Genomic DNA, 26,774 nt, shown 5'->3' with positions numbered 1-26,774 from the left:
GTATGTACCTAAAACATATTTTCAAAGTTAACCAAGAGAATGACATAATTAAAACATTTTTTAAAAGTTTAACGTGACCATGATCTTTAAAAAGAAGGCATTTTGTGATTACCATAGCAAACATGAAATTCAGAAATTCAGGTTAAGCTCTCTGTTTTGCCTTAGAATTGCTGTGAGTTCTCCAGCAAGCTTTTGCAACTTTATCCTTCATCAACAAATCTGTGACTCTGCATTAGTCTCCAAGGTATCACATTTTTTATCTTCCTGCTGCCAAGATTAAAATGGCAACTGCTGGGAAGCAGTACAAGGGAGACTTAGACTGAGATGCTTAGATACAGAAGCCACCCATATGTCTTTCAGGAAGAATCATGAATGCTGAAAGTCTTTGAAGTCTTTGAGTCTAAATCATACCTCAGACTGAGCCACCTTTTCAATCAGCTACAACTTTAATTCAGAGCAAATAATTAAACCCGATGTTATGATGGATAGAAGCAGACAGACAAGCACTGGATATAAAGCAATCCTGACAGATGAAAAGATGAGGACTACAATTAGAAGAAGTAGAGAGCAGCTATAGAAAGGGGTGGCCATAAATACTGAATTTAGGAACATTCACGTTTGAAATTCTGCCTAACAGCTCTGCATACCCTGGAAAATAATACAATCTTCTGCATTCTAATTTCACAGGTTAAGAAATCAGCAGCCAGCAGCAAGATTATCTTGTGTGACAGCTGGAATGTCAAACTGCACTATGCTGTTCTTACAGTCTTGCAACAGTTAAGAGCACAGGATTTTGCCAGACTTATATTTAAAGCTACCTAACACAATGGTAGATGCACACACAAGACCAGTACATTTCTATGGGCTGGAAAATACTTTGCACTCATCTGCATATCTGGGTTACTTGCATGATTGCTATTTTCCAGCTATACACTGCAACAGTTTTTATTGGTTGGTTTGTTTCAATAAAATTAAAAAATGGCTTTGATAATCAGAATTGTGTTTCAATGTATTAGGCTTAGCTGTTTGCTTTTAAAATGAATTTTAAGACAGAACAAACTGAACAATATAAACAACATAAAATAAAATATTAAACAATAATATTGTTCCCCTGGATGGGGAACAACAGGCTTCAACTGAACCCTGGTAAGACCGAGTGGCTGTGGGTTAATGGTTCTTCTGTATCCGGGACATTAACATCTCTGGTTCTGGATGGGGTTGCACTGCCCAAGACAGACCCGGTGCGTAATTTGGGGGTCCTCCTGGACTCATGGCTCCTGCTCGAAGAGCAGGTGGCAGCCGTGGCCAGGAGAGCCTTTGTGCAGCTACGTGCTGTGCACCAGTTACGCCCCTTCCTGGATCGGGAGGCCCTTCAAACAGTCACTCATGCCCTTGTTATCTCTCAGATAGACTATTGCAATGCGCTCTACATGGGGCTACCCTTGAAAAGTATCCGGAAGCTTCAGCTGGTCCAGAATGCAGCTGCGCGAGCTGTTTTTGGTGCCCCCAGAAGGGCATATGTCACACCACTGCTGCGCGAGCTGCATTGGGTGCCAGTTTGCTTCCGGGTCCAATTCAAGGTGTTGGTTATCACCTTTAAAGCCCTACATGGCATGGGGCCAGGTTACCTGAGGGACTGCCTCTTCCCCATTACATCAGCCTGTCCCACCCGATCATGCAGAGAAGGCATGCTACGGACCCCGACTGTAAAAGAATTTCATCTGGCGGGGTCCAGGAAGCGGGCCTTCTCCGCAGTAGCTCCCGCCCTGTGGAACATGCTGCCCCTGGAGGTGAGATTGGCCCAATCGCTCCTGGCCTTTCGGCGGAATCTGAAGACCTGGTTCCGCTGCCTCGCTTGGGGTGGAGAGGGGAATAGAGTTACATGGGGATGGTTGTTATAGACCACTCCTCCCACTTGGACTGTTTTAGATCTTTCATCGCTTGGATTTTTATTCTTTATTTTTATTTCTATTTATAGTATTTTTATTGTATTTTATTATTCTGATGGTTTTAATCATTTGTTGTAAACCGCCCAGAGGCCTCCGACGGGAGGAGATGGGTGGGGATAAATTAGATAGATAAATAAATAAATAACACAACTTTCTCGTTTTGCAGTTAGCTAAAAGTATCAAGTCAGATCCAGTATCAAATGGCAGAAGTGAAAAGGGCTTTGTTACTAGCCTCATTTGCAGCAATAAATTTAACAAATCACACAATGACTTTTATTAACACCAAGGTACTTCTAATTCTGCAGCATTAATGGTAACAAAAGCAAGTTTCTTCTCTGTATGTCTTACAACGCATTTAGGTTAGTGCTTGATAGTTGACTGCAAGAGAAAGCAGCAGGAATAGATCACTAGGAAGTCCTAAGTGTAATGTATGCAACAAATATAGATCTTTACCATTACTGCATTAATTTCAATTGGAAAAGCTATAAGAGTAGACACTGATTCTATTAAATGTTACAATTTAATTAACAGTTCTATTAAGTGTCTGTACCACTGAATGGCAAATCAGACTAAATTAGAATGGCAAGACTCTTCCCAAATTAGTTTCTGACTTCTATGTTTTCGTTGCCAGTCATCCATTTTCTAATGAAACAGATTCTAAACAAGCCAGAAAGAAGTACATCTTCTTCTGCAACTTCCCATCAATCTACAACATGAGCAGTTCCCAGTCTTTTCCTTCATGCAGGCTACTACATCATATTCAAATTCATATTTTGAGGACCACCACATAAGCCAAGAGATAGCAGCTTAGCACCTGCAGGCACCAAGGCACATGCTTTCCCCATCAGACATGTATCCTCAAATTAAATAATACATCATAGCATGATTTATTATTGTATTTGTCTTACTGAATATTATTATTGAATATTACGATAATTTTAATAAATATAATTGATTTAATTACATCTAAAATCTCATGAGACTTGGCAATCTCACAAGGCTCCAATGGTAGAAAACTTATTTATTTAGGGCACCATCACCTCAGAGACTACCTTCAGTATCCTCCCTGGACATGTTTGGAACCATGGCTATACAGTATAATTCTCAAAAATCTCACCTCCAGCTCCTGCTCCCTCTGCAGGGCAAACTGTTTGAAAGACTTGACAATAAGGCCAGCATTTGAGCAATCATACACGAAAATGGAGGGGCTGCCCATCCACGTTTGTAGATCATATATTGACAACGGGATATATTGAGTGTAGTTCTGTGAAAGAAAGAATAAAAAAAGAGTTTACGTTATAAATACAGTGAGCAAACAGCCACGATACATATTTTACCTAGGAATCAATACTGTATTTCTTTACGTCATATTTTAATTAAAACCAACCTAATTCATACTTCCTGGAACAAGATATGAATAGAAGAACTCTTACATAACAAAGTTTGTTTGTATGTATGTATATGTGCATGTGTATATGTCTCTGTGTGTGTGTGTGTATGAAAATTATGTATGAAAAAAGGAGAGAGCAGGAAAAAATAAATCTGTGTTTAAAATGCAAATGTTATGGGAAATCATCCATCCCTATTTTCACATCCAATTACAAAAGTGTTCAGGAAAACAGCTACTATCTTCAGGATGCTCATACAGCTCAATAAGCATTCTAAATATAATGAAAATAAGTGGTGGCATCACTTGGACCATCATGCTACTTCTGATACTGGAGGTAATATACAGCTACAATGACTAGTAATTATAAATAGCCTAATTTTTCATATATTTCTCTACGACCCACTAAATAAATTTACATTCAAATGTCCCTCTATTGCCTGAATTATAGCTCTATTGCCTGAATTATACTCTATACTCTATTGCCTGGATTATAGCAACATCCTCTTTCCGGAATGACAGTTTATCACAAGATTAATTAAATTGTTATTGGGAAATCGATGTACAAACTTAGCCACAACAGAGCATCAGAATAGTTCACCAGAAAGGTCCTCATAGAGCAAAGAATGGAGATTTTATGAGAACATACCATTTATACAAGTCCCATTTGAGTGTGTTTTCCAAATATGCCTAATAGATTATATTTTCTGCAATTAATTATTAGGTTTTCCTTGAAGAAGAAAAACAAGGATAAATTATGATCTTTAGGCAATAAAAGAAATAATACTGAAACCACTTCTGATGTGAATATTACATATTTTCCAAGTTGCTTAAACTTATCAGAGGATAGATATTTGTAATAAAATACCAACTTCTAATCATTTAAGCGTGATAAAAATATGTGCTTTACATTTTAACTTAATTTACAAATTATGTGCAGTAATATGTTACAGAACTGTATGTCTTCTGAATTACTGAAAAGATAAAAACAAGAACAAGCAGGAAAAAATTTAGCGCATTACTCAGGTTTTTCTTTCCAACATAGTGCATTTGTTTTCTCTGACTCGTAACTCACCAGCATTCACCAGAAGAAGAATTCAGAGAGTTCTTAAATCCCCCCTGAAAAGTTGTGACTTTAAAGAATTATAATAGATACAGGAAATAATTGGGAAAGGGAGAAGTTTGGAGAATGTCCATCCTTTATTTTTAGAGTCCATTAGTGTCTCATTAGACATATCCCTTTGTTTGTTAAGCTGTGAAGCAAAATGAAGGCACTTCAAAACCTTCAAAGGGATGCCTGCAAGAGAATATTAGACAGCTGCAACACTGATGAACAGAGGAAAAATCATGTTACTTAGCATTTCCTATTCCCCCTTTGAGATATTGCTATCTTCTCACACTGTGAAAATACAGGTCCAGAGTGAGGTACAGCAGTGCCCCTCTCCCAAGACAGACAGACAGAAAGACAGGCAAAAAGACAGAAAGAGGAAGGGAAAAGGTACCTCTACCATTCTTCTCTCATTGCCCTCTCAATGCTATCACAAACTGGGCACACAGAGGAATGTAACTGCAATTGCCTCTTTTCATCATGCTAAATAAACAGACAAAATTTTATTTACGTAATAAATGATCTGGGGCATAATTTCATATAAAGAATGAATGGCAGTGATATTCAAAAGAACCTGACAATAATCAATTCATGACAGGATCATATCTATTAAAATGAGTGAACATCCAGTAACATCCAGTAAAATTATATGCATATATTATACATGTGAAGGAGAAAGACATTAAAAACTGGCTGATTGCAAGGGATGCCAGATACAATATCAAAAAAGGATAGAGCACTACTGATGCAGGAGTATTCAGGGAGCTCAATAGTGTCAAAATGGTGAGCATGACCAAGGAAATTGAAGTCCCATCCTTTTTATACAGGCATGCAATGCTATCACACACGTTGAAAAGGGGTGGGTTTTTGATTACAGTTGCAACCACCATTTTGAAGCTGCTGACATCACCATACCATCTCCACCTACCCCCACAGATACCTCTGCGATGAGTGGTTGGAATGTAAAAGTTGGAGCAATGGAAGAACCTAGAATCACAGAAACATTTGAGTTTGGTAAACACAATGATGCTGGAAATAGAGTACAGGTATTCCTTATTTAATGACCATTCAGCAACTGTTCAAAGTTATGATGGTGCTGAATGAAACTTAAGACTGGTCCTTGTAGTTGCAGCCATCTCAGCGTCCCTGTGGTCATGTGATTGCAATTTGGGCACTTAGCAACCAGCTTGCAATAATAGTCACAGTGTCCCATGGTCATGTGATCACCATTTGCAACCTTCACTGCCAGCTTCTGACAAGCAAAGTCAATGGGGAAGCCAGCAGGAGGTTGCAAAGGGCAATCATGTGGTGTTGCACCTAACAACCACACAGGATTCACTTAACAATGGCAGCTGGAACTGCAAAAACTATTGTCATAAGTTGGCATGGTCACATGACATCACGCTTTACGACTGCATTGCTTAGCGATGAAGTTGCCTGTCCCAATTGCTGTCATTAAGCGAGGACTAGCTGTAATATAATTTTTCACTGCCAGCACCTGTTTCAAGCTACATAAACACTGACTATATATATGGACATTACCAGATGGGCAACATTAAAATCACATAGATTTTATAATAGGAAACAGAGCTGGGATATTTCCAGGTGCAGACAGTAGAGCAGACCATGAATTACTGGCATCAAATATACAAACTGAACTAGAAAATTAAAGAAAGTAGGTCTGGTAGCATGATCTCAAAATATAAAACCAATGTAGGGAATAGCTTCATTATGCTTAACTTACACAGCAATGAACCTGAGGATCTATGGGAAGAAATATGAGACATTGTGAACACATTTCAAAACAGAAAAGATCCATTTAGCTTTCAGAACAAGTTATCATGCTAGCCATGGAAAAAAGGAAGATGAAAGCCTTGGGCAATAGGGCAATGACTGAACACAGACTTAAAATTTCAAGCAAGGACAAGGAAAGATGTTTCAATCAAAAGTAACAGGAATTAGGAGAATATAACAATAAAACGAGAACAACAGATCTTTTTAAGACCAGAAAAATCACAGGCAAATTTGCAGCTCATGTAGGAGTACTCAAGGATAACCATGGAACAGTATAAATGAAGTTAAAAGAAGGTATTTTGTTTATAAGACTGCTCAAAGTTGTTATAGAGTTGGGTGGCCTTATAAATTTAATAAAATAAAATATAAAATGGAAACACTATGCTGAAACCAGTCACAAACAGGATTATTCAATAATTGAAACCTTTGCTGGTAGAATATATATTCAAGAACAAACTGCACTAAAAAGTATGGTACCAAAGGCAACAGACCAGCTTTTAAATAAGAAAGTACTAACCACAAATTAAATACCACCAAACTCTTTAACCAATTCTTTGTCAGCAACTTTAAAATGCTAACCTGTCTATAGCAACAAATATGGAACAAGGTGTTGTTGCCTGGAGACTGAAAAAGGTCAGTCATGGCTGGCTGGGGAATTCTGGGAGTTGAAGTCCACACATCTTAAAGTGGCCAAGGGTGAGAATCACTGGCCTAGAGTGAAGAAACAAGATGCAAGGGAATGCACAAACTGAACTATTGAACTTATTCTTTGTGCAAGCAAAGTCTCCATAAGACCTTTCAAAGACAAGTAGAGTCCAAGAAAGAAATGCTGAATGAATGGGCAGGTTTTAGAAAAAGCAGGGAAACAAGAAATCAGATAACTAATATAAGATGGATAATGAAGAGTGCAACAGAACATAAAAAGGAAATATATCTGTTTCACTAACTACTGCAAGGTCTTTGTGTGTGTGGGTGTGTACACCTTCAGGTTAGTGTTGACTCCTGGCCACTGCCTAAACAAGTCCCTGCAGTTTTCTTGCAAGATTTCTGTGTACATAATACCATATTAATAATAATTTATTAAATTTATATGCCACCCGACTCCCAGAAACTCATATAGGAGTTCATGGATATTTCAAATATAGTAATGATCATCTTTGCAGAGAACAAGAAGATACTTCAACAACTGCATTTGGAGAAACAGAGTGATTTAGAATAAAGAACGTATCTGTTTAACTTATTCAGCAAACACAAGAATGACAGTACTGGAACATCAACAATTTGAGATATGCAGGCATCACCACTTTTTCATTCAAAAATAAAGTAGATGTAGAAAAACTAATTCTGAAAGTAAAACTGGAAATTAAAAAAATCTGGGTTAATGTTAATTATTAAGAAGATAATGTTACTTTAACTGCATGCTTAGTGAACCTACAACTGAAGCTGAAGAACCGAATCACTTTCCTTCCTTGGATTCAAGAATAGATTATTATGGACACTAAGTTCAAGAGGTAAAGAGATTAATCTTAAAGAGGAGTAATTAATTTAGCCCAGATCATGAAAGAGACAGATATATCTATGACAGCAAAGATCAAAATAGTTAAAGCGACAATCCCTCCAGTAGCAATGTCCAACTCTGAAAGCTAGACATTGAGAAAGAGCAAGGAAAAATAGATGCCTTCATCTGATCTCAGGACAGCTGCTAAGAGTAACAAAGATGCAAGAAGATCCTGGCAATCAGTCCTGGACCAAATAAAAACCCACTGTTCCCTTGAGGTAATCACCAGCAAGCAGAAACTCATATTCTTTGAGCATGAGAGCTGGTGACTAATGATTATCTTTGGCAAAACAAAAGAAAAAGATGACGACAGCCAACAAGGAGGTATGAGGTCAAAGAGATTACTGGGATGTCCGTGGAAGAACTACAAATTGTTGCTGAAGGTGGATCAAGATGGCAACCAAGAGTCACACCTGACTCAATGAGACCTAAATCAAATTAAGAGATTCTTTATTTGCTTATCTATTTAGATGTTCTTTATCTCTCCAGGCTGGTTGCATACAGCAACTCTGAAAGTGCCACAAAGATGATTGTACCACAATATGTGTAACATAACAGTAATGAAAAATTATATTAAGAGGTATAATGCATGTAACAGAAGATAGCAGAAAAGAGGTCAAAGTAAACAGATATGCTATGTGTTTGTATCTAAGTATGCACAAACTGACCACACACAGTGCATTCTTTAAAAGAAATAATTTTAAGATACTTTTTTAAAACTGTTTTTATTTCTTTAATACTCAACAAAGAAAAAAAAAGTAGCAAAATACCAAAGTACAGAAATATGAAAAAAAACCCTCTCATAAAACTATAATAGAAACCCCTAACCAAAGTTGAGAATATAATCAAATATACAATGAACAGTTGTGTGTAATTAAGAAACATTACAGCTCAATTTTTAGACAACTAATTACATCTTGGCCATACAGAATCATATTGTCCAATCTTTACATTGCACCGATAAAGAGTTGATTCAAAACCTGAGAATGCCAATGTTTCTTAAAACCAAACTTCAACATCTGGTGTTGTTTCTTTCAAAAAACACATTACAATCATTTTCTTAGTAATACAGGCAAAACAGAGCCAAAGTTCTTCAAAAATAGATAAATTCCAAATTTTAGGAATATACTTCAACCACTCATTTAAATCTTTCAGTCTTAACTGTCAGAATGGAGTCTGACGTGGAATCGGAAGCAGGGGAGCTCAGCGCTGAAGGCAGGAAATTCAAGCCAATTGGTGATAGGCACAGGGAAGACTCACCTCCACCTATCAGCACCAGAGAAAGGGTGGAAAAGCGCGCTCAGCAAAAAGCGGCCCCATTGGATCCCGCCAGAAAACGGTGGGAGGAGAGGAATATAAAAGGGGCTCTGAGAAAGATCACGTTGCCAGAGATAACCGTTCATCAGAATCACCTTCTCAGCCTGGTTGTTGTCGGAGCTGCCGCCCTTGCCTGAACCTGATCCTGTCGCTGCCTTTCTGCTGACTGACAATCCTTGCCTTGTCAATTCTTCATCGTCATCGTCAGGGTCCTGCCTCATCGAATCTCCTCCATTGTTGCCTGAATCCTGTCTCTCTAAATCTTCTCTGCTGCTGCTTGCATCATGCCCTGTCATTTCTCCTCAGCTGTTGCCTGAATCCTGCTCTGTTGAACCTCCTCCATAGCTGCTCGCATTTTGCCTTGCCACCTTGTCTTTGCCACCGCCGCTTGAAGTTTGCCTCACTGTTCCTTCTGCATCGCAGCTTGTATCCTGCCTCACCACTCCTTCGCAGACGTCTTCCGAGGTTCTGTCTGGTCACCTCTGAACCCCAGCCGTTTGAGTCCTGCCAGGTCACTTCTCCCTCACAACCGACTGAGTCATCTTTCCATCTCTTCTTCTTTCTATCATCATCTACAGAAGTCTGACCTGTTGCGCATTTCCAAGTCACCACCGAGTCCTTGCCTTGACATGATCTACCTTCAACCGTGAAGTCCTATTCACCTAGCCTTGCCTTGCCTTGTTTTACTTCACCTTGTCTTGATTTGCCTAGCCTTGCTTTGTCTTGCTTTGTCTTGCCTTGCATTGTCTTGTTTTGACTTTCCTTGCCCTGTCTTGCTTGCTTAACCTTGCCTTGTTTTGCTTTGCCTTGCCTTGCCCTGTCTTGCCTGACTTGCTTGTCTTGCTAAGTCTTAATCTGTTTGTCTGAGAACCTACTAATAGCTGTCAGCTAATAACCACTAGTTCTAGTGGCCTTCTGGAATTGTAAGACCTGAGTCATCGAATTCAGAATCCAAGATCCTTGGTGATTGCAGTCTATATTGTGTAAATATCTGGAAATATTGTAATAAAGAATATAAAACCACCTCTTTGTGTGTCAAGCATTAGTGAACCAGAACATTAACTCCCTTGCTAAATCTTTACAAACAATATTAAAATTATTCAACAAATATGGAACAACCAGAGGGAACATCCAAATTAACACGTTTTCAAATGTACTGCAATGGCAGCATGGAAAGGTAAATAACCAGCTCTTTTTAGCATGCACTGAGGTGTGCAGCAGACCCCTCAAAATAACTGTTGATGAATTAGTCTCATCTTAAGTTCATAAGTTACATATTCAACATTAAGTCCACTGACTTGTTAAAACTGGATACTCCCATTCTTCAGTCCATATTTCTTGTATATGACCATAGTAAGATTCTTCCATTGCTGAATTATCAGCTCAATCTCTGAAAAACTTTCTCTAATATATATAAAATGTGAGGGGGGGGGGAGAGGTAATTCAGTTGTTTTAGGCAGGTTATTTTGTTTTCTAGCCTTAAATGTATAATTTGCAATAAGCTGTTCCAATCAGTCCTTTTTAAAGAAAATACCCCCTTACCTGCCATTTTAAGGGAGAAATTACTTTAGAGAGTCAATTTTTCACTAGAACAAGGATCAACTTAAATCACTTTCCCAGTAACTTCCAAATATGTCTTGTTGCCTTTATTTTATTTTATTTTATTTTATTTTATTTTATTTTATTTTATTTTATTTATTTTATTTTACTGCTCACATTTATATGGCTGCCCATCTCATACAAGGCAACTCTGGGAGGTGTACAACAATTTAATGCTGGGAATACAAGTAAATTCCAAGTAAAATTAGAATCAAATACCTTCCCAAACGTCAAAGAAGCCTCAGTTGTACACATAGTGGTTCACATTCAATTTACATTCCAAAGAAAAAATAAAAAAAATCCAGAAGTTACTATATACAGTATGCCCAAAGAAAATCTTGGGGGGATGGAGAAGGGAGGTCATTTTAATGTAGATTATCCCATAAAAAGTTTGTCAGTAGCTTATAGATTTGTCTCAAATATATCTAAATGAAATTAACCTTGGCATCCCTCTTAAAATACATACCAGTCTTAAAGTTAGATTCATTTTCACAACATTTATTCTTCCTCAATGTGATTTATCTAGATGGCATAATTTTGGTAAGGCACCTTACTCAAGGTAAAGAAGGTGCCTTACCGAAATTATGCCATCTAGATCCCTGTGGATGCACAAATCTGACTTAAATAAAGCAACTGAAACCTGGCTTTCTTGGTTGAGACAAATCAGAGTAAAATACTACACCCTCAAGGTTTATCCTTTTTAATCTAAGTATCAGAATACATTATGCTTAATCTATCATAAATATAGCACTACAGAAAATGATGGGCATGTAGATTTGCATAGATCTTTGAAAATTCACAAGCTTTCCATTGAAGGATAAAATCATAATTTTGCAGCCTTTCTAATCAGGAGCTGCAATTCTATAGCTGAGTAGAAGGTCACAACTATGGCATTATCACCAAGGGCACCTTGAGAACTTTCAACTGCATGCCAATCAAATTGCTAGGGATAACAGAGGCAGTGGATTTCAATCTACGACCCAGGAGGATCACAGAAAGAAATGCACTTTTCTACAATTACTGGTTGCTTTAGAATAAAAGAATAACATTTACTTCATGTCTGATACTGCGCTACTGCCAACATTTTGGAGGCAAGAGGCAAGTACAATTTAAACACATTTTAATATACATGAATATGTATGTGTTAGCATTTGGATATAACCCCTCCCAAGACGTAAGGTATCTCATAGACTAACCAATTTATTATAGCATATGGTTTCATGGACTGGAGTATCATTATGAACTAGACTCCACTATATGGAAACATACAGGATAATAGATTTATTAGTATCTAAGGTCCCAGGTTTTGGCCTTTCACTCTTGTTTTGGTGCAAGATTCAAATACTGTATGGATATAAAGTAGCCATTTTTTTCATTCCTGCAGCAGTACAAGTGTAGTATTAGCAATTACTGGTGCCTTAAAGAAGGTTTTTAGAATCCAGAACTGCTACCTTTGATTTAAAAATAAATCAAGTTTAAACAATAACCAATATGATGCCCAGGACACATAGCCACCGTCACTATAACCAGAGGTCACAGAATCATAGAGTTGAAAGGGCCTTGGAGGTACTCTAGTCCAACCCCTGCCCACGGCAGGAACCTTGATATCATCCGAGAAAAATAACTGCCCCTTTTGAAAATCCAAGAGGCAGGCTGTTCCATTTTTTCACCACTGAACTGCATGCGTTTGGATAGGGCCCAATGTTCAAGTCTATCAAAAACCCTTTGAACCTGGACTGCAATAAGGCTCTTTATTAATTCAGTAGTCTCAAAGCAAATGCAGAGCTCTTCTATATTACAATATGCCAAGCAAGGCACAGCAGAGTTTTCCTTTCCCTGTTACATCACAAGATAGTACTGATAGAAGCAAAGAGACTCTTTGATGCATTTCCCCATTATTATTTGTCTTTTGATAGGCAAGGGGTTCCAAAATGCAGTGCAAAATACTCTCTCCTCTCTATTAGATCCACAACATCAATCTGAAAATTCAGTCTGCAACTTTGCATACTTTGCACAAGTTTAACAGCAAGAAAGGAAAGAAAAATACAGGTATGTACAAGCTGACACATAAGAGTAGTGAGTAGAGATGTAAAATTTCCAACAATGTTGAAGCCGTATAGGGGAGGGGAAGGAAGTGAAAACTTTGAGAAGAATTGAAACACATGCATTTGTATACTATGCTTTACTCAGACAAATTCACTTTGCAGTTTTAAGAACATATAGTACAGTATGTACAACTTGGTTTACTTAATTTAGAGGGGCTGAGGCCAGAAGTTCTCAGTAGTCTCCCCTTTATTATGGAACAGCTTCCCTTGAGAAGCTAGTTTATGTTATTATTTGTTAGATTAGACCAATGTTAAAATCCTTCTATAAGAAGTTAAAGTGGACGCCTTCCAAGGGTCTTTTAAATTTTAATTTATTGAGGGAATGCAACATAGACATTTGTATTTGTATTTGTATTTTTTTAAATAAATATTTATGTATCAGTCTGGCCCAGATGCTGTATGGAATTTCCTCAATGCTCTTGTGGGCAATTCAGTTGATGGCCTTGTCCACCACTGGCATGAAGTGGTATCTTCAGCCCTGAAAATTGCTCCTGATCTCTGCCAGACCATCCTAGGTGGTTTGATGGGTTTTTGAGGACTTCCATGAGATGAAGTGGCAGAAGTGATGCTTCAGGCGCAGGTGGAAAAAAACTAAGACTGAATTTGAATGAACATGGATGTGTGCCCAAATTCAGGCCTACTCCATGCCAATAAGGTAGGCAAAGTATTCCTATTTTTCCTCCTTTATGGCATCAACAGGTTGTTTTCCAGCCCCTCTTTTTCTGGTATCCAACTCCCTTTTGGGTAAGAGATACCGTCTGATCACTTTGCTTGACATTTTGCTGGTAAAGTCACTCAAATTTGCTTTGATCTGGACTCCACTTGGGCAGGGCTTTGGGTAGTGACTGGGGCACCATCTTGCCAGGTCATTTGGGTTTCCTTTTGGCCTGTTAACTCTGAGGAAGTGGGGAGGGTGCTCTCTAGGATGACCTTGTCTACCTGTGGCCTGGATCCTTGTCCTTCCTGGCTTCTTTGGATAGTTGGGGCGGGGATGGTAGTCCCCTGGATCCAGGAGGTTGTTAATGCCTCATGGTGGGAGGACTAAATGCCAGCAATATTTAAAGAGCTGTTGGTTATCCCCCTCCTGAAGAGGACTTCCCTGGATCCAGAGGTGTTAGATAACTATCGCCCAGTCTCCAAACTTCTCTTTTTGGTGAAAGTTGTTGAGATGATGGTTTTACAAAGCACCTAGAAAAAACAGATTATCTGATCTCAGAGCTGGGTATGTGATGCAGACAGCATTGGTTGTTGTTGATTATCTTTGCCAGGACATGGACAGAGGTAGTGTGCCTGTCCTGATCCTCTTGGACCTCTCAGTGGCCTTTGATACCATCAACCATGGTATCTTTTTGCACTAGCTGCAGGAACTGGGGATTGGAGGCATTGGTTTTACAGTGGTTCTACTCCTTCCTCAGTGTTACAATTGGTGGTGACTGGGAAGGTGAGATTGGCCCAATTGTTGCTCTCCAGTCAGGTGTCACAAGGATTGGTGCTCTCCCCTATTATTTAGTATCTATATGATGCCATTGGGGGAGATTATCCAGTGGTTCGTGTTCCAGTATTATCAATACACTTATGATGCCCAATTGTACATTGTGACCTTGGTTGTACTGGAGACACTGTCAAAGTCTTGTCCTGATGTCTGAAAGCTGTGAAGGTCTGGGTTGGAGAGAACAGACTTAAACTGAATCGTAGCAAAATGGAGCTACTGTTTGTATATCAGGGTTCCTCTGTGCCTCTTTATTCTGTACGGAGTTCCACTGCCCCAAAGGAGTAAGCCTACAACCCTTGGTGTCCTCCTGGAATCATGGCTCCTGCTGGATGAGCAGGTGGAGGGTTTATTTGCTCAGCTTTGGCTAGTGTGCCAGTTGCAACTTTACTTATGATGGGAGGCCCTTATCACTGCCTGATTAGATTACTGGAACATGTTCTACTTGGGATTCCCTTTAAAGACCACCCAGAAGCTTCAGTTGGTGCAGAATGCAGTGGCCTAGGTGCTCATAGGCAGGCACAGATTACACCTGTTTTGCAGACCCTGCACTGGCTTCCTTTTGATAAAATTTAAAATGCAGATTTTAATCTATAAAGCCTGTTATGGCTTGGCTCCAGGATACCGTCTAGAGTCAGTCTGACAACTTCAGTTGTGCTGGGAGAAGCAGCTAGCTCTCCTTCATTTTGGAGGGATGGGGGCCAAGCCCGGAAGTAATGTTTTTTCATGATGGGGCCAGCATTGGAAGTCTGCCTGTCTCCATCATTATCGATCTTCTGTAAGAAGTTGAAAACAGCTTTTTCCAGAGGACTTTTGGGGGTCTGATGCCATGCATTATTTGGGAATGTTTTAATGTATTTATAAAGTTTCTGTTTGATTGTTGTGTTTCTGGAAAGTGTTCTATGATTGCAGTGGGATATAAATTCAGTGAATAATATACATTTATATGTTACTGTTTATAACTTTTGAAACTGCTATATTATTGTATTGTGGATATGTTAGGTTTATACATTTTGAAATTATCTTTGTACACCAGTAAGAGTTTTAAGTTAATAGAAATTAGGGTTGTGCAGCACTTTAGACTGGAAGACAAAAAAGTTCTTCACAGCACATGGGAGTACTCAAGTGGTAACTATCTGCAAGTCCTTAGAGCAGTTGTGTATTTTCCCAGGATTGCATACCTGCCCTTCACAGCTGCAGGATGATCCTGATAAAAGATGTGTTTGCTTTAAGCAGCTACAGAAAAGTTCTAAAAGCATACGCCTACACATTTTGCCCTCAAATCTAAACTGTTGCACAGCCCTAATCAAAAACATTTGGGGAAAATATATGCCAGCCCTTTGTCTTATACCTTGAGCACCTTGTCTTATTACATTCATTATTCTAAAAGAAAATATTTTGTTGGAGTCTTCTTTTACTCTTTCCAAAGTCCTTCCAAATTTTCCAAGTTTCCAATATTTTGGAATTTTTAATGTTTTCGAAACAAGTGAACAAAAAGACAGGGGGAGGGTTGTATCTGGTTTTTTTTTCCTGAACCTTCACTTCTCTGCAAGTGAGCAGAATGGTATATCATTTATTGATAAAACACCTGATTCCCAAGTCATGCCATTTGAAATACTGCACCTCTAAGATGTAATGAGTGTCAATAAAACAAGATCCCAAACACTATCACAGTGATCAAAGATTGGCATGCCTCCCTATCTCAGCTATTCATTATTACTGGAAAGCTAATTAGCAGAACAGAGAAATCTACTTGAGCATCTTTAATACATGCTTGTTCAAAGGGGCAAGCTGGTTCATATTTTCTACCATCATGAAGGAAGAAAAAGACTTTTAACTTCAAGACCTCTCAGTATATTATCTTGGGATTTTCCAGCAGTTCAGAAAGATAACTTTGCAGAAGTAAAAGATCATATCAATTCTTTTTTTATAAGAATTTTATTAAGTTTCAAACAAAGATAAAAGCTACAGAAAAACAAAAAACTACAAAGAAAAAAGAGAAAAAACTAAAAAAGTATAGAAACACAAGAGAAAAAAAAAATTAAGTTACAAAAAGAGGTGACTTCCATTTCTAACAGCAAGAATATACAAAAATTTCCATAATCAATCCCTTACTCTATATTAAACCAAAATCACATTATTTCTATAAGTCATTCCATTGGCACATTGTAAAAGTCACTAAATACAGTTGCTCCCTCCCCTTATATTAAAAGAAAAAAAAATTATATAAACCTCCTAATCAACTCCCCCCCAAAGATAACATTTAATTATTTCCTTCCTACTACTATTCTATTCTATTCTATTCTATTCTATTCTATTCTGTTCTATTCATTTCTGTCTACTGTAATTGTCATGAGTAAGGATGGCGAGCAGGGGGCTCCCATCCAGACTGTTAAGCGCATGCGTAGCACTGAGGAATTAGGTAGCCATTCAAAGAGACACAGATCGGGACCGCCTTAACCTTTGGGGTTTATATGGCTGGGTTTTTCCCATGCTTCTTCAGTTTGTTAGGATTCCTGTTATGTACAAGCAATAAAACATTAGAGACCAGTTCCTTGTCTCAGTGTGTTTCCTGGCAGTTAGGACAGTAATAAAGATCAAACTAAAAAACATAAATTTTCTGCCATTGTACTTGATAATACAACAATTTTAATCATCTTAATCATATTAAACCCAAAACCATCCAAATAGACATTTTTATTATACCTTAATAATCTTAATTCAAATCATTAAAGATAAATGAAATCAGACAAAACCTAAAAGCAGTCCAGATAAATATTCTTAAAACCCTTATCCCACCACAAAACAAACCAGAGCATTTACATATCCCCACAATATGCACAAAGCTTTTTTCTTTAAAAAACTGAACAGCCCAAGTGCCCCCCTCAAAAACTCCGACTTCTCTTCAGGAGACCTCCCATACACAATAACCCTTCCTTTTCCATGGCGTTCCATCAGAAGCTCAATTTCACTTATGGCTTGCAACTCAATCTCTCCCTTTAATTTCTTCAACTCAACTATCCGATCTTCATCCAGCATTTCAACAGAAGTCCCAATCTCACTCTTAGAAGAGACATTTCTGTCACTGTTAAATTCCTCAGTTTCATCTCTGACATCCCCAATCTGATGGCACATTTTAGATCTCATATTTTCCACAATGCCTTGCATAAAAATTTGGTAGGAATCAGAAAGAATCTGTTTACAATCCTGGTGAAAGTCAGAAAGAATCTGTTTTAAATCCTCCATGTCTCACGCAGTAGATTATGGTGCCCCCTAGGAGTTTAACCAGCAAAAGTCAAAGAGATGGAAGAGTTCCAAAATGTGTTTGCACAAGTGAAAGTGAGATAGCAGACGGTTCCCCAGGGAAAGTAGAAGCAGAAAACTGAAAGTTCAAAACAGCCAATTCAACATGTAGGAAAATGCTATTATCTTCAAACTTAACACCAAAATAATAATAGGGAGACAACTGTTTACTCTCAATCCTCCTTAATATTTGGAGGGAAAACAAAGTCCAAAATTTAAAAAGAATGTTTTAAAAAATTTAATTCCAAAAATAACGATAAGCACCAAGAGAGCCGCTTTGCCTTGCTGTAGAAAGCCTCTTAAGAGTACGCGTACTTAAAGGAAATATAAATTGGGTGATTTAGAAATGGGGTGGCCGGTCTTAGTGTCCCTTTATGGCTACAACGTGGCTTGGAAAATGGTGATGTCCCAGCCTCCCGGCTAGCTCTTACCAGTCGAACACGAATGCTGTTTGCGATCTTCTGGCTGCAAGCAGCTGTCCAGAAGACTGATGGGGCGATTCCAGGTGTTTTCCTTTTTCTGGAGAAACATTCCTGGGCTTCAGGAAAAACCTGCCTGAGCCCAAAAAAACTGCTGCGTTGTCAGTTCTGCCTGCTGAGCCCACAGGCACAGCTGTTCAGTCCACCATGTCCCCATCAGAAGTCAAATATCATATCAATACTTAACCCATTGACAGAAAAAAAAGCTATCACAGACAAGAAATGCATCCTGTTCCACTATTATCTTCATTAGATTTCTGTAGCTCTAAACCTGCAGTAAATATTTTAAGAATGTTTTATCTCAGACATTCAGGATATCAAGCACAAATACTTAGTAGAGCAGGGCAGTGATCTGGATTAAAAGGGGAAAAGGGGAACATGTATAAGCACACGTATCTCATGTTGGCACCCCTTTAAATCAAATGGGTTTTTCTCTGAGTGCACACATCAGCCAGGAATTAGCCACATCACCCCCTGGCAGATGTGATATGTACACCTATACTGGTTCCAAATCACCTGGTCCTTTTCAAATCCAGATCATTGCCCAGTCCTAATGATTTCCCTCTCACCATCACTCTAGCCCAACAATTTACTTGTGAGAAGTTCAGACTTAAAGACATTTGAGCTAACCACTCGTGTATGAATGACTTTCCTGTAATCCATCTCTCTGGAATATTTCCCTAGACAGAATTTACTCATCCAATAAATGCCCCTATTTTGTCAATGATGTAAAAATACTTGCTGGCATTTCCTCAGCAACTGAAGTGGGATGGGGGGAAGAAAACACTTAATGAAAAAGGCTCACTAATCATTTGTTTTCCCTGTGGGTGGGTAATAGGCATCTCATTAAGAGTTGTGTCTGCAACAGGTACTCCTGTGTTAATGTCAGAAAAGCAGGCAGATATCCCTTTGAACATCCCTTTCTTCATAAAGCTGTAAGAAATCTAAGCTAGCAACCTTAGGGAATGGGGCGGGGGGGCTGACTTTGAGAAAAATCCCCAGAGAGTGCTTTACCCTGTGAAGCAGTATTATTTTCTCTTTGCTCTTACCTTGCATCTCTGTTGCTTGGTAAGTGAGCAAAATGACAAAACAAACAAGAAATAAGAAAGATTGCTGGATTTGGACATAAAACACTGCAGTCAAATAAAGGCAGAGTTTTTCAACCAGCACCAAAACATAGTTGCATACTTGGCTTTGTTGCCAGAAATAAACAATAGATGCCGAAATAAGTTATCATTAGCCCCCTTCCCCCAGTGATAGATGCTCAAATTACCATTAAATTAATATGAGTGAATATAATATAACTGTCTTTCTACTCTAACAATACTCAAGGCAGCTAACAAAATTTAAAAAAAAAAGTTAAAAACATAAACTTACATTAATACTGAAAGAAGCAGAAAAATAGTTTAAATATTAAAACCTGGCAAAAGAGATGCATCTTGACAGGTTTTCAAATCCTTGGACACAGGGAGACAAACACAACTCCCAAGTGAATGTGTTCTACCACCCTGCAGCCTATGTATCAGAAAGACAGGCCTCAAGAAAATGTGGGCTTCTTCCAAATGAATTCTTTTCTAGGTCTTAACAGCCAGGCAGCGGTAGTCCCTAAGGAAGACATGTCTTAAGCTATTTAGAACTTCAGAAGTTAACACCAACACTTTAAAGTGTGCTCATTTTTAAAGCAGCTGGCAGATAGCAAAGTTTTTCCAGTATAGGCACCAAGTACTCCATATTGTGTGGGCCAGCCAGCCAGCTGCATTTTGCATCAATGTTTTAGACAGATATTTGTTGCTAAGTCTAACCAGCTGAGCTGGGGATGCTGCTGGCTTATGCTTGTTCCTTACGGTCAAAATACTCTTAGGACTGGGCCAAAAATCTTTCCTACCTTGGGTATTTTGCCATCATTATTGGGAAGAAGGCATACAGAGAAGCAAAGCTGTTGCAAAACAGCTATCAATCATAACCTGGACTTGAAATCTTTAAAAGAATCCTAATAATAGCCAAAGCAATCTTCATTAGAGCTAAGCAATACTGGCAAGCTAGTTAGCAAATGGGCAATAAGACATTTTTTATAATGCAGCTGGTACAATGTCCAATTTAAAATACACTCCATTTGCTTTTGTGGCATAATCAGAATAGCATTGCTTTTGTCTCTTATTATTCACTTGCCATTAAGACCACTTCTGAATGTTTTTAAGCAGCTGATCTTTGTTACATTAAAGTAATTGGCTAAATGCTAAACTAGTCTTGACCTACAGTGATGAAATTCCATTTCCAAATCGTATGTTTGGAATGGCTCACATTTGTTATTCATTTCTGGCCCTGGGAGACAGCGCTCCTTATGGGTAGGAAGAAAAGGGTTGCCTTGCTAACAAAAGTTTCCCTCTGATTATCCCTTCATTCTTGCACCATTGCTTTATTATTTATTACTTACTGAAAGACTGGAAGAGCAGTGTGTGAAACTGTAAGCATATCTACTGAGATAACCCCAGAACCATGTACATCTATTCTGCTGTATCTCAGTCAACATCTTTACCTTCTTTGTAAGTTCTCTCTGTACTTACCTAGAGCCAGAGCTTTCCCATAAAGGTGTGCGTGTGTGCGTACCTCACAAACACATAAAGACACATAAGAAGTTCATAACTTTACCTCGAGGCACACAAAAGAATGAACAAACAGCAGCTACGTAATCAAACGTTAACACTTCACTTTTTATTGCTTTTTCTACTTTGTTGGATTCCCCGGAAATATAAATATACAAGAGAGACTGTGATTTAGCTCAATTTGCAATTCATGTACCTTGTTAAAGACCCAAATTTCTCCATTCACTGTTGGCCTGGGGACACCATGTCCATTGTAGTGGAAAAGGACTCTCTCCTCTTTGGCATTTCGACGCAATGAAGTACAGAGTTTCTTAACTTCATCTACTGTAGGATCCAGACTCTGTTTGTATCGGGCCTAGTTGCAAAAAAACAAAACAAAGCAAAGAATGAATCTGACTTTTGCAAATACACGATCACTGAAAATTATCTGAAATATTTCAGGATGCACCAGAAAGAACCATGCATTTATTTATCTAAAATATACATATGTACATACTGACCATGCTATTCTCTTTCAAGTAAGCAATGTTCGATCAAGTGCAGAAAAAGAGTAAGAAGCAATAAGTAGAAAAGCGTTAAAGGCAGGAAGTCAGAGAAAAAGAAATAAGAATCTGACTAAATCTATATCCACATCATTCACTCTTCCTGCATATATTTGTTCTGCAGTTTTGTTCTCATTCATTTTCTCTATATACCCAAATCACCAGATTGGCCACTCACTTTTGTATTCTGTGAACATGCCTTAAGCAGCCACTCATTCTTGATCTCATTCCTCTTGTTTTACTACATACATTTCTTAAGTACTCCGTTCCCATTCCATTCAATTTACTTTTATGTTTCTCCGAGCATATCCAGCTTTCATTTCCATATAACAAAATTCACAGCCATTTTTGCTTTTATCAACAAACATTCATCCCTCATGACACTCTACATGCTACCTACTACCTTTCTACCAACGTTTCAGTGTCTTAAAATTTCTCCATTCATTTGCTCACATTTAAGAAACATTCTGCCAAGGTACAAGATCAGTAAGTGACTTATGTGTTATTTGTGTGTCACTTTGACAATTTCCCATGAAGTCTCCTTTTTATTATTAAACAACTCAATACACTAAAATAACTTATACCCTCTACCTGTGTCTGAAAGATAACTTGATTCTTAGTACCAAGATTCCATTTTGCTGCAGTCATTTATACATCAAAACATAGTTTTACACCAATGTAAAACTGCATTGAGAGCCAGTTTGGGGTAGTGGTTAATGCATCAGGCTATCAACCAGGAGACCATGAGTTCTAGTCCCGCCTTGGGCACAAAACCAGCTGGGTGACCTTGGGCCAGCCCCTCTCTCTCAGCCCTAGGAAGGAGGCAATGGCAAACCACTTCTGAAAAACCTTGCCAAGAAAACTGCAGGGACTTGTCCAGGCAGTCTCCGAGAACTGGACACAATTGAACAGATTAAAAAAAAAACTGCATTAGAATATACTAAAAGTATCATCACTGATTTCTCAGCATGTACAGGAGATAAATGCCCTTCCACAGGCAATTCAGCATTATTCCAATATTTTATATCACCTTGCTTCTGTTTCCTGCATGCATACATGCATGCATGCATGCAGATAGATAGCTATGAATATGACACCTTCTTAAGTTGTGCTCTGCTTGGAAACAGGTTAATGTTATAATATTTTTTCTTATTTAGGTCTATATGCTAGGGGGGGGGAAAGCAAGATTTTAGCTGAATAATCTTGAAACATTTAAAAGTCAGGTATACTCACTGCACCAACCATACCATAATTTTATTTTCCTGTAAGGCACAACTGAAACTACTATGAACCAGATCAATTCCAGTGTGATATTTTACTTCTCTGGAGGAAAAACATGAGAAGGCAAGAAGCTTCTTGGCTGCCTGAATTCAAATATTTTTTGCTGCAAAATTACTATCAATTGAAGATTGTAATATAATTAGTCTTCATATTTAAGTCCCCTGGAATTTCTTCCAAGGAAAAGAAGTATTTTTATCTATTCTGGGTCATGCTTGGTTTTTCATCAGTCTCAACGATTTTAGTAAAATTTGAATCAAGACTGAAAACGAATTCCTATTAATACCTGCATTGGAAAGTCTAGTTAGAGAAGAGGAGCAGTGCAAAGCATGAGCTTCATTTCAACAAGGATATACAATCCAATTACCTCAAGTTACACAATGTCTCTTCACAATATTATTTTACAGACTACCAAAATGAAATACAATATTTTGTTATATCAGAAATGGCCCAATAATCTTTCACTACCCATTTTACTTTTCAGGTGCTTGAATTTTTAAAGGAATAAACAGAAACTGAATAGAGTGATGATCCTTGGTAAGCCTTGCAGCAGTCTTTTACCTCTCTCATCTGTGTTCATGAACAAAAGACAAGCAGCGGCAAGAAAGACACTACACTTTGTCACTCAGTGATGCTGCCCATACAGGACTGCATTAATGCAAGCATCACCTTGTATCTTACAATTTCATTATGAAGGTGCCGATTTCCAAAATTTATGTCCTAAATCACATTCTCCCTTTTGGCATCTTTCCAAGACATGCTAACAAAGCCCCTGAGTGGCAGGCAGTTTTTCAGTCTCCATGTCTTGGGAGAAGGGTATTTATGGGCAATTTCCTCACTTGAATTTCTATCATATCCCTAGCATTAACTTCAAAGTGAGCTCACAATTAATAAAAGTGAATGGATATCTTAAAAAGAAAAGGATCCCCAGCTGCCAGAGCTCTACAGAGAAAACCTAACACTTTAATAGAATCCTAAACAATTGCAAGAGCAAAAAATGGGAGAAAAACAGAGAGCCTCTAATTAATCAGAAAAATGCCTATCTGTCAATCACCCTTTCCTCTTCATTCTAATAAACAACATTCTGATGCACAAACCAAATCCATATTTATTTTGCCCATGAGCAGCATAGCCAGCAATTTGGTTTTTGACCACACTATAATACTCCTTTTACTGGGAAAAAGAGGAGAAGCAGGACAATGATTAGGAGGAACTTTTGCCAAAATATGCAATACTTCATAAACTCCCTCCCTCCCTCCCTCCCTCTCTGTGTATGTGTGTGGGTGCATGTGATGATGAGACCTAACTACTGGGGCAAGAAAAAGGGAGGATTAGCTCTACCCTGGAAAAGATAATTCTCCCATATCAGAATTCTGAGTCTGCACTTCACCTAAAGTTTCTCTTTTTAAGCCACAGACTACTCACCTCTTGCCACCATCTATAAAATTTCATACAATGTCTCAATTCTATTGAGGGTCCATTACATCGAACAATTCTACTGAGGGTCCATTACGTTGAAGATTTAAGTTAGTATACATAACAAAAGCTGTTACTTTTTCTCCCCACGTTCTAGTTTCCTAAGAAGCCACTGCTGTATCACAGAATACAGAATACGTTGATGACTAAGATGCTTATGGAACTATTCTGACAGCATAAGGCATTAAGAAAGAGCTATTAACTACTATTCTGGTGAACAAATTATGATACAGAAATATCTTGAGCTGGTAACACAGCATCTATGGGTATCACTGAACCTCTGGAACTTTCTTTTATCATTGAACCAGAGTATTCCAGCTTGCAGTCACTCCAATTTCTATTTTCCCCCCCTTGTCTACAATACTACATGCCCACCTGGCACAGAGAAACCTTCAGAAATGAAGTGGGCAAGCTGGCTGCAGTCTGGAGCTCTGCTGCTTGTCAGCTAACTGATGATGAAAGAAAAAAGGAAAAGGAGAAAAGCTGCAGGAATGGGGAAGCCAGTAAAGACTGGGTGGCAGGGTGGTAGCACAGAGACAATAAGGAGGGAAGATAGCCAGAATGAGACAGGGTGGGAGGAAAGTAGGAAAGAAGGGAAAGCAGCCTGGCACACACCTAATCACAAAGAAGAGAGGCATTACCAACCTCTTGTGATTAGCCACATTTCCTACCACAGTCTATTTCTGATGGACATTTTTTTTTTCAAAATTCCTGATCTTGTAGTGCATTTTTATTATAATTAATTCAGACACTGTCATATTTCTAGAATTGTGTGTCATTCCTCTCTGAATTAATTTCCACTTAAGGTCATCACTCTTTTTTTTTTGGCAGCAAATTTCACTACAGAGAAGAATCCATTTAAATCTGTTTTGCAACACAATGAGACCCATGCCTAACTACTTTTTGTGGTATATGGTTTGTGAACTACATTTTTAGCTGCATGAACTTCCTTTAATCACTGCTGTTTTAAAACACGCTAAATATTCCACTGATTGATTTTCCTTAGTTTTAGCTTCATTCTAAAGGAAAAATAAAACTCGTATTTACTTTAAAAAGATTTCATAAAATGTATTTGGTTCATCAATTTCATCAATATGAAGAAATCAGTCTGATTCTTATAATTCATGGTTATTTGCCCCCAGATGTTATCCTATCAAAACAAGTTCCCCAAACTAATGTCCACAGCTGTTGTGCCATTTTAATGACAGTACGAATATTGCTCTGTCAATAAATTAAGATGCAACATTTCACATAAGCAAATAAAATCCATTTTCATGGCTTGAAGTTTCATTTCCTTTCAAATGAATATTCTCTTGTGCCATAGGGTACTTTGATTCTTTTGTGTGTAAATCACAACCAATGAGACCTATTTCCTCCATTCTTATTCCTCTCCCGTTAAAATCAGTTATAGGATACATGAGCACTAAAGAAATGGAAGAAGGGATTCAATTTTTCTCTGGGCATAAAGGAAAAACTAAGCAACTAAAAAAATGCTCATATAATTTGTATCCAGTTAGAACCTTCGATTAGGTTACTCTTATCCAACCCCTCCTTAAAGTGACCTCAGGGGAACATTGACAGGACTTAATAGATTCTCATAACATACCAATTGAAACAAGCTCAACAAGAATTGGTAAGCAGGTTTCTCATGCCTAAGTTCAACCACAGAGCCAGCCACTATAAGACAAGTGTTACAGAACAGTTCAAATATTTTTACCACCTCACTTCTCCCTGTATCTTACTTGTCCATGCTAAGTTAACAGTATGGTAGAATCCAACTTTGAAAATAGCAAAAGAGGACATGTAGGGAAGGAATGTAAAGTGTAATAGGACCAGATGATGAGTTTTTGCCATTTGAGCACCCTCACATAAATACCATTTGCCAGAAAGTGCTGAGTAGTAATACTTACCATTAAAACTCATTCCATCATTTAGGTATGGCTCTACAACCCTAAATCCTTCAGAACTTCTTTTATTTATAGAGGATTAACAGACATTACAAAATACTAAGCCCACAACTATTGTTTATAAGTCATTAAATGACTGTTACATTATTTACGAGGTTGAATTATAAGTGGTTAAATAACTGTTAAAGTATTGTAAGTTTTATGCTAGACATACAAGAACATAGGGAGTTGACTTGTGAAAAGCAACTTAGATTTGCTTCGGGATGTGACGGAGGCCACATGATTCAACTCACTGAAGTGAAAAGGCCACCCAATTTCCCTTGGCAAAGCAAATCACATTGCCTCAAATTGCCTTAGGTCACTGATGCAGGAAAAGGGTCTATTCAGACAGGTCCCCTCTGTTGGTGCTGGCAAAAATACTACAAAATTGGGCCATGCCTTCCCTGCTGGATTCTACAGTCAAATGCCAATTGTGCATATCAAACTTCAAGTTTTGGAAAATATCAAATTAACATCTTTATTTTTTGCTTTTAAATGTAATGAATTGACCAATAAAGGAAAATTAGTTATCTATAAATATATATGCAACTAAACAGAACATGGAAGAAGAAATGCTTGTTTCTCAAGCCTTGAAGGCCCCCTTAAAACTGATGGTATCACTGAAAATATGCTGTAAATCTTTGAAATAAATAAGAATTCAAATGAATTGGCTGGAATTTATACCGATGCTCTTCCAACAATGCTAGCTAGATTTTGGGCAGGAGGAGGGATTTCAATTAGAAATTTCTAATTTCTAATCACATAATCAGTTTTTAACATGATTATAACTACAAAAAATGAAGCATTTGTTTTGGCAGCATCTCCAGGTCTCCTATAATTT

At 38.1% G+C, this 26,774-nt stretch overlaps 1 protein-coding gene across 3 annotated transcripts in view; it reads right to left on the bottom strand.

The window, feature by feature from the left end:
- The window catches only part of RPTOR (regulatory associated protein of MTOR complex 1), a 420,855-nt gene that overhangs the window by 242,071 nt on the left and 152,010 nt on the right, over positions 1-26,774 (bottom strand). For all 3 annotated transcript variants that reach the window (XM_063293407.1, XM_063293409.1, XM_063293408.1), the window contains exons 4-5: positions 20,888-21,046; positions 3,067-3,213 (exon numbers count right to left, since the gene is read on the bottom strand). In XM_063293407.1, the coding sequence (XP_063149477.1) occupies positions 3,067-3,213; positions 20,888-21,046 (306 nt within the window). The remainder of the gene's footprint in view (positions 1-3,066; positions 3,214-20,887; positions 21,047-26,774) is intronic.

Source organism: Candoia aspera, chromosome 2 (genome assembly GCF_035149785.1).
Source record: "Candoia aspera isolate rCanAsp1 chromosome 2, rCanAsp1.hap2, whole genome shotgun sequence".
NCBI lineage: Eukaryota > Metazoa > Chordata > Lepidosauria > Squamata > Boidae > Candoia > Candoia aspera.
This window is presented reverse-complemented; position numbering and strand designations above follow the sequence as displayed.